The sequence below is a fragment of the Sapajus apella genome, unplaced genomic scaffold (genome assembly GCF_009761245.1).
Source record: "Sapajus apella isolate SASKATOON/1434 unplaced genomic scaffold, GSC_monkey_1.0 scaffold31, whole genome shotgun sequence".
In the NCBI taxonomy this organism is placed as follows: domain Eukaryota; kingdom Metazoa; phylum Chordata; class Mammalia; order Primates; family Cebidae; genus Sapajus; species Sapajus apella.
In genome coordinates this window covers 8303292-8312155 of record NW_022436971.1, presented here as the reverse complement: position 1 = coordinate 8312155, position 8864 = coordinate 8303292, and the positions used below count along the sequence as shown (strand labels likewise).

The window sequence follows — 8864 nt, the reverse complement described above, 5'->3', positions numbered from 1 at the left end:
TTTATTCCTTCAGTCAGACAATTAATAGGAGTACAATTAATTGACTGGGGGCAGGTACTGTTCTAGACACTTGGGATATATCAGTGGGGAAAAGGAGCTTATATTCAGCAAGGTATAAATTACAGTGAAAGAAGGTTATGAGTTCTACGAGGGCAGAAGAAAAATTAGACTAAGATGCTGAAGTCGGAAAGTATATGGTGGGGGATGGAAATTAATAAGGAGAACCCAATTTGAGGTGGTTTCAATGAGTCTGAGAATGTTTGCTTGTAATAACAGAATTTCATCCAGTCACATCTATTTTGTTCATTAATACATTTAGTCCTCCTTCTGCCATCTGATGCTTTCTGCTTTTTTATGTTTTCTTGATGCTTCTTTCTTTCCTTACATTTTGCTAACTTGCCCATTTTTTGTTCTCTGTCTAAAGTATATTTTATTCTATTGATGGTTACCATTATATTACGTATATCCTACATTTGTCTACCAATGTCAGCCATAGAAAGTAAGCTCCATAAGGCAAGGTCTTATACATGTCTTCTTTATTCTATTACTCAGCCTAAGACAATAGTAGGAGTATTAGAGTATACTTGTCCCATGAATTAACAAATTAATAGTAAGTGTTAACTAAATAATCCTAACTCTGCTCTGGGGTCAAAGATAAACTGTGGAAGAAAAAATAAAGATTAGAAAGTGAATGCGGGAACAAATGGAAAAGAATGCTACAAAGGAGCGAGACTCTATTCCAATCTTAATACAAACACTGTGACCTTGAAAAGCTTATTCATCCTCTCTGTACCTCCATTTTTCCATCTGAAAAATGGGGGAAGTGATTAGAACAGTAATTTATTATGAGTCACAGATCCTTTTTAGAAAATAAAGGCTATCAGTTTTCTCCACAAAAGGATTATATGCATATATCATGAAAAATAATAAGTCAAATGTTTTATACAATCATGAAATGGCTTTAACGTGTACATTTTTCTATGACATGAAAATCAATAAAATATTTTATACTTTTAAAGGTAATAAAATTATATATATATATATATACGTGGGGGGAAGAAAAACCTTCTCCACTTTATAATAAAGCAAGCCCCAAACCCCCAAGCTGGAAGAACATTTATCCAAAGAAAACAAAACATTTCTATATGTTTTAAAATGTTTTGAAATATGAAAGTCAAAAATCTTCTTTTAAGTTTTCATAACACATTTGTTTCAGATAAGGATGAAGTTGTTTAACCCTTGCTTTTCTTGACAAACCAATCCTGATTGGCCTACTGCATGTCTTAAGAGGTCGTACTCTTGAAATGCCATGTGGAAAGTAACTACCTAGAAATATAAGACAATAAAAGAGTAAAAATTACCAGTAGTTCCTATGCCTACATATCTTTACTTCTAATCATGATATTAGCAACATTTACTAAATATTTACTGAGCACTTATTACTTATGTGCCAGGCACTGTACTTTAAATGCATTATTTTACTTAATTCTAGCTCCAGTTTTAAAATAGGAAAAATAAACACAAAAAGTTAAGTAATTTGCCCCATAAAATATAGCAACTAAATAAATTCAGCATTCCAATCAGGCAGTCTGACTTAACAACAACCACAACAAAACTCTATAGGTTTTAAAGCCGACTTGATGTTGTGGCTTTAAACACCAGATTCATTGTTCTGTTGGTAGCTAAACAACTATACTGTATTGTTAATGGTTACATTTGGTTTCTAATGGAGGTCATTGTCAATAATAGAACACAAATGTACTCCATCTATTATGCATCAATAGAGGGCTCTGAGTTTGAAGTTTTTCTTTAACATCACACTATATCATTTTCGAAGAGGTCCAAAACAGTTCATGGAGATGCACATATCTGTTACTAAATCAGTTATGTAAAATCAACTACCTCTGATAATAAAATACAGTATTTCTAACTTTCAGAAGTTTTCAAAAATAAACTGTGGGGCACATATGTAAAACCAAAAATGTAAATCAAACTTTAGTGAATCAGTATGACCTCGATATAATAGCCTGTTATCCTAAAAACAGTATAATCAAATGTTAAATGCGACAAAAGCTTAGCAGCATGATTTTTACTAAGCTGAGCCAAAAAGAATCTGTGTGTATACCTATGTAAACCTTAAAGAGTAGAATACAGAGTTAAGCTACATGTATAATAGGGAGAAAAACAATATAAAATAGATATAAATCAGTTTATTATACTCAATTCAATATTAAAATTAGAAAATTAATTATAAAAGGTAAAGGAAAATACATTGTTGCTAGATCCTTTTAAAACTCTGAAATACAAAGGGATTGTTCAAATAAGACAACATTGTTGGATCACTAGACCCTCCATTGGTCTAAATGATACATAAAGCACTGGTGAACTGGCTGGTTTGCATGTAACACATGCTCAAAATAATTTCAATGCTGTACTTGCCTTCACACCACAGAGAGAAGAGAGGGATGGAAAGAGAGAAGGGATCCATTGAAGATATTTAGTAGTCAATGGCAAGTTTAAGAGAAGAGGCATCATGATGGTAGGTGGGTGGGTATCAAAACTTTTCAGAATAACTGGGATTTTTATGATGCCCTTAAAATCACAGTGTGGAAGTAGGCACCCACTCTATCTAGGCAGATCATTAAAATTCATTCTTATTAACCCCATTCCAACATTTCTCTTACACTATAGATTTTAACAAGCCTCAGGAAGATCATTCAACATTTGTGCCCTCTGAAAGTGAATACAAGACTACTATCCTAACACAGTATTAAATAATTCTAGCTGAATTCATACATTATTTTTCACATTTCACAACAAATCACTTTAACTTGTGAAGGCAGAATCACATTGATTGCTTTTCCAATGTGCACACAATAGTCTATCTTCCTCCTACATTCATTTTATTATCACATTTATAATCACAATGACAGCATGGGTATATGTTCCTAATCTTACTTTATTCTACATCAAAATATATTCTTAAACTAATTTCTTCCTTTCTTTCTGTCTTAGAAGAAGCAAACTCTATCCTTTCCAGGCTAATTCTTGCCATTCTACTTTTTGACTCATGGAATATTGTTCCATCAGTTATTTCCTTCATCCAGGGAGAAGAGACTACCTATGGGCTTTTGATCATCCAATGGTTTAATTTTTAAAAGTATTTCATTGTAAGCTAAGAAAAGAGGAAAAGATACAATTCTGAGGTGACAATAAAAGTATCAGAAGTAACAGTCTACTGATTATGAGAATGCAGAAAAAATGTTTTGAGACATGATACATGACTTAAGATGTTTTAGTAAATATATTTCACCTACAATGTTACTCTTTTTAGATCTAAACTTGTTGTGTAATACCAGAAATTTCTGATCGGATTATAACTTTACCTAGTTTCATAATTTCAATCCTACACCTACCCATACACTTGGCACCACAAGGTAGAATGAATGTTATACATACTGTTTTATTCTGATATTATAGAACTATTGGGGAAAAGGTAGTGTTTAATTTTTCTTTAGTTGTATTTTTAATGTAATCAAAAGTTTTATAAACATCAGTCAAAAATCATGTTAACATGACTAAATGATACTTTTTTAATTTGCATAATAAAATCTCAACATAAAAAGCTTCATAACAATGAATAACAATAAAAAGCATACAGCATGTTCTCTATGCTCAATGTTCTGTCTTTATATATATTTAGATAGATAGACACAGTAATTGGGAATAACATCTCATCAATGGAAACTCAACAGCTACATACTTTTTTTGGTTTTGTTAATATTGCAAACATTAGATGTATAAACTTGGGCATATATAACACTTAACGTATAGTCACTTTAATACATCAATGCAAATATCTGAATGCAGTTTTAACTGTTACCCAATTTTTAATTATTAGAATTTATCAGTATATCAATGCTTTTAAAAACTGCTAAAATTTTGTATTTATTTTGAACAACTTGAACATCTACACTTTCCTCATACTAAAAATATCATAATGCAATAATCATCTTAGAAAGCATTCTAAAAAGTAACTAAAATGTTACCTCCTCTCAATAAATAATTAAGTTCTTCTTTACATTCCTCATGGAGAAAAGCAGGTCTTTTTGTTAAAGGTCTTTCACAATCTGAAAATAAAGAGTGACATGTTACAGCAAAAAGTAACTTTTATATAAAGCATTAACAGTATAAACAAATTATTTTTTCAGAAATATTTCCTTCAGTTGGCTCCTAATATTTAGAGAAATGAAGTAGGACTCTACAAACCTCCTTTTTAAAATTAGCCTGTTTTCTTCAATTTCAGTATATGATCGAGCATTTGAATACATCTTTATAAGAAAATAGTGTGCACACAGCTGGCAGCTGCTGAGAAATTTAAATTTCAAGGTGAAGCTATCTCAAAGTTCAAGGTGAAGCTGTCTCAAACATTCAAGAAAACACACAGACTCCAACTGTACAAGAGGAGAGTGAAGAGGAAGAGGTTGATGAAACAGGTGTAGACGTTAAGGACATAGAATTGGTCATGTCACAAGGAAATGTGTCAAGAGCAAAGGCAGTCTGAACCCTGAAGTACAAGTAATGATATGGTTGAGTGCTATTACGGAATTGACAATGTATCCATCTGAAAACAGCTTTTTTTTTTTTTTTTTTTTTTTGGTGTTTCAAAGGAGTAACTGCAGCTTGGTTTGAAATTTGTACTGTTTCTATCATAAATAAAGCTATGGCTTCTTGTTGGAAAAATAAAAGAAAGAAAATAGTGTGCACCAATAAACATTGTCTTGCATTTTATCCTTACCTTTCTTCTTTTTTGTCAAAATTATATATTTGGCCTATTTGGAAAAAATGAGAAAGGATGTTTTAAAATGAATTTCATACCATTCTCAGAAGTAGAATAAAGTAATTCTTCCTCTGATGTACTTGGATAACAACTCTCATTAGGAACTTCCTGTTCTCCATTACTGGGTACAGTTTTCCATTTAAATAAACTTTGGTGATTTTTACGCATATTAGGACCTGCTGTAGTGTCATGGAGCGAGGAAGATGCACTTATTTTGTTGACCACAACCATTTTCAAATCTTTTTCTATCTCCATTTTCACCTCCTCAGCATCATTATTTTCTCTAAAGTAATTTTCTTGCTCATTGTTTGTTTCCACAGTACTTAGAATTTCATTTTCCTTACTAATTTCATGAAACATACGAAGTTCTTCAAGTACTAAATCAAATTTTCTTCTCATCTCAAAATCTTTTACTATTGTCAGAGCTTCTGTTGATAAACATTTAGCAGCTAAGTCCTGAAAACATTCATCATTCCCTTCACTCAGACCAGTTTCAAATTGATGATTAACATATAATGCAGAGTCATTATTTTGATGAAAATGCTTTGAATTAGATATCTCCCTTTCTGGCAAAATACTCTGGTATTCATTTCTATCTGTTACATAATTTTTATTAACATATTTAGTTTCTTCCACATTTACTTCCTTACTTATTAATGAAACTGACTGCACAGAAAACATGTCATCCATTGGAAAAATATTTTTCTCTTCCTTTTCTATCTCAGTATCTCTGTGGACTTGGAAACTATTTGATAAACTTTCAGCTGTGACTTTTACGTCCTCTTGCAAAATTAAGTCATGGTGTTTATCTTCTATTTCACTTAGCAAGTTCCCAAAATTTAGCACTTGAGTTATAGAAATGGTACAGGTCTGTTCATCACGAATTATGTTGTGGCTTACTGGCATGGCCTGTTGCCTAACATTGCAGAAATCTTCAAATATGTGCTTACAATCAAAGCTACTGATCTTATTATGTCCCTGTTTTCTTTCCATATTTAAATCTTGGCTTTGCATATTTACTTCATTAAAATTTTCATTCATATATCCATGGTTGTTCTGTATAAATTGAGGACAAGACTTAACATGTGTTTTAATAGTACTTGAACTATAGTGAGCCCAATTTTCCACATTCATGAGTTGTTGAGGACAACTCATATTCTTACAAGTAATTTCTCTTATTAAATAATTTTTTTCCACGTCATCAAAGTCCATTAAAAGAGGAATTTTTTCATATGTTTTAAAAATTGGAAAACCTGTATTTTGAGTTGTCATACTGAAGGAATTAATACGTTTTTTCCTAGACTCTTCAAAAGCTTGTTCAGTTCTAAATAGCTTCCTTTTCTTTAACATAGGTTTCGTATTATCTTCTAATAGTCTTGAAGAAGTTAAAATCCTTACTACATATGCAGGATAATTTTCCACTATAATATTTTTTGGATACTTCAAATACAGCATCCACTTGAAAATGCATTCCTCTTCTAATTCAAAATCATTTTTAATTATAGTTAAAGAGTCAAAGTTATTGAGCCAAAAAGCTATGTTAGTTTTCAATATAATATCTAAAGGTTCTATAACACTGTCTTGTAAACATATGCTTACAATTCCATTCTTCATATTTGTATTCATGTTTCTGGTTATTACATTTTGAATACCAATTTGTTTTTTATACTTCAAAATGTTATAGCAGTTTAAAACACTATTATCTTTTTGATTTCCTGAAATACTTTTGTGGAAATAAAAAATTTCTATAATGAAACTTTCAAAAGGGTTGCTTACATGAAAGAATTTCCGTGTAGCATTGTATCTCAACTGTAGAATATTATCATTTTCTCCTTTACCATTTAACCAAACAGTCATTATTAAAGCTTTCTGACTACCTAACATTTCTCTGACGAGAAGCTTTGATTGTTCTTCACGCACATTCATGACTTTTGTACAGTGGTAATCTTCCTTGCTTAAAAGGTCTATTTCTAATAATAGCCAATTCCATTTTTCTTCAGTTTCTTTCATATTTTCATAGTTAGTCTTGTAATTATTCATAATCCCACAATTTCCTCTATTTCTTCTCAAAATATGACTAATGTTACAGTCCCAGTTTTGACATTTTTCCAATCTGGTAGGTATGTAAATGTCCAGACATTCTGCTTCCTCCCAATTTGCATTTTCTAGTATAGCAAAATTCTTTCCAGTGTCTCTTACATCACAGTGGATGCTACTGTAGTTACAGTAGTTTGAACTGATCAAGTCTTTTCTCTTACAAGTATTTTGGCTGCTGAGTGACGCGTAGTCATTTTCGTAACATTCGAAAAATATATTTTCCGCTTCTACAATTTTTTTATCATTCTGTAACTTTTTCTTCTTAACATCAGGTCTATTTTGGGACCAGTAAATGTTTGCGAAATCCCTAACATATGTCTCTTTTTTGTCATTCTTTTCCTTTGCTATTTCCTTTAAATAGACAGAGGACATTTTGCTATTTAAGTCCGTTGGAAACTGAGGGACACTTATTGTGCTGCTATCTCTAAAATAGCTAGGTTTGGCAATTTCCAAGCTGGGCCGGTTTTGAGATTTTGATATTTTTAGTGCGGATGATGAAATGTTATTTTCTTTTTTATTTGATGGCATAACACTGTCAGCTTTACAGCTGTTCTTAATTTCGTGAAATGGTGATTTAGTTTCCTTGTAAAAGGTAACATCTAAAAATGGATTTTCTTTGTGAACGTTGTCTCTTCCTTGGACTAACTGCTGTTTTCGATTCCCGTTTCTAATTCCATGTATATAGTGTATAGAGGTGCTGGGCAGAAGGTGGCTAAACCCTGCTTTGGAGCTATCAGTGTAGTGCACACTGAAAGTCTCTCCGTCACGCAGTCCTGGCTGAGACGTTCTTGAAGCCCTCAAATCAGAACCAGAACTTTGTGAGAGGGAAGCCTGCAAAGAGCTATTCATTTGGAATTTGTGATTTGGACATCCCAGGTTACGTATCTGCCTCCCACTGACTGATTTCTCCACACATGAGTCTGTGAAGTTATCAAAAATAGCATTCGTTGAAACAAGGAGCCCCTTGAGGGGTCTGGGCGGCAACTCCCAGACTTTTTCCGCCTCAGACAAGCGAGGCACCAGAGGCAGTCGCCAACCCGCTTTAGAGACACCGCCTGGCTCCTCAAGACAGAGCCGCTTGCTACCGGGTGGCTGGGAATCCGGGTCCCCAGGAGACGTTAAAGAGGAGGCAGGTTCCCTGAGCTCCGCCACCCGCGGCGTGGGCTGAGGGAGCGACATGACAGCGAATGGAAAGGATCTGTCCGAGTCCCGGCTGGGCTCCAACCTCTTAACGGGAAGTTCCAGCACCTCCCTGGTCACGCCCCTGACACGCCCCTCATGGCCTAGCCTCAGCCTGATATTAGGGCTTTCCCCGCCCCGAATCCGCCCCTCTACAGCCCCGGCCTCAGCCACGCCCCTCCTCTCTCAGCCCCGCTCCTCCCTGCCCCCACCTATGCGCCCCGGCTGTCTCTCCGCTGAAGCTCGGAGCACCCTGGGCCGTTACATTGTCTCTTTTTAGCGCCTTTTTCTAATGCCACGACTGTAGCGGGTCTAAATGCTTTTTTTCCGTCTGGTAGAACGCAGGGGAAAAGTTAGAATCTCGTACTTAAAAAAAAAAATTGTGAATGGTAACAACTTTATTTTCTAAATTTTGAAATTCTGTTTACCTCAGAAACCGCATCTCTACAATGCTCGAGTGACTCGTCCAGTAAAATCCTGTAGTTCCGTCGACACCAGACCAAATCTCTCTGTGACTGGAAAAAAATTTTAATCGTTCAAGTGACACTTAATATTATATTAATATTTCTACTTCACTAATAAAGTGTGTTTTGGGGAAAGAAGGCACCAGTACTTAATAGTCTGACAATCTGAGGGAAATTATTATCCAGATAATTATTATTCTTCACTTAAGACTGTAAAAAAAATAGTTTACGATGTGCTGTGGTGATTTCTTCTCAAATATTGTGGATAAAATTATTTAGAGATA

The 8864-nt window shown here is 33.9% G+C and overlaps 1 protein-coding gene across 2 annotated transcripts; it reads right to left on the bottom strand.

Moving 5' to 3' along the window:
• Positions 1–519: 519 nt before the first annotated feature.
• RAD51AP2 (RAD51 associated protein 2) lies at positions 520–8628 on the bottom strand. 2 transcript variants are annotated; one of them, XR_004273704.1, is made up of 3 exons: positions 8545–8628; positions 4050–4130; positions 520–1326 (listed from the first exon to the last, which is right to left on the bottom strand). XR_004273704.1 is itself a non-coding variant. In XM_032294070.1 (3 exons), the coding sequence occupies exons 1-3, from the start codon at positions 8114–8116 to the stop codon at positions 1175–1177; spliced, it is 3471 nt and encodes a 1156-aa protein (XP_032149961.1). In that variant the 5' UTR covers positions 8117–8216; the 3' UTR covers positions 520–1174. The 2 variants fall into 2 exon arrangements, 1 of the variants encoding a protein (XP_032149961.1); XM_032294070.1 differs by lacking the exon at positions 8545–8628 and adding an exon at positions 4879–8216.
• Between the last annotated feature and the right edge of the window lie 236 nt (positions 8629–8864).

Excerpts from the sequence above, each read along its gene's own strand:
- RAD51AP2 (XM_032294070.1), bottom strand. The coding sequence starts at position 8,116 with ATGTCGCTCCCTCAGCCCACGCCGCGGGTGGCGGAGCTCAGGGAACCT. Across the intron at positions 4,131-4,878 it reads TTATTCTACTTCTGAGAATG|ATTGTGAAAGACCTTTAACA; the intron begins GTATGAAATTCA and ends CTTTATTTTCAG. Across the intron at positions 1,327-4,049 it reads TAATTATTTATTGAGAGGAG|GTAGTTACTTTCCACATGGC; the intron begins GTAACATTTTAG and ends TTATATTTCTAG.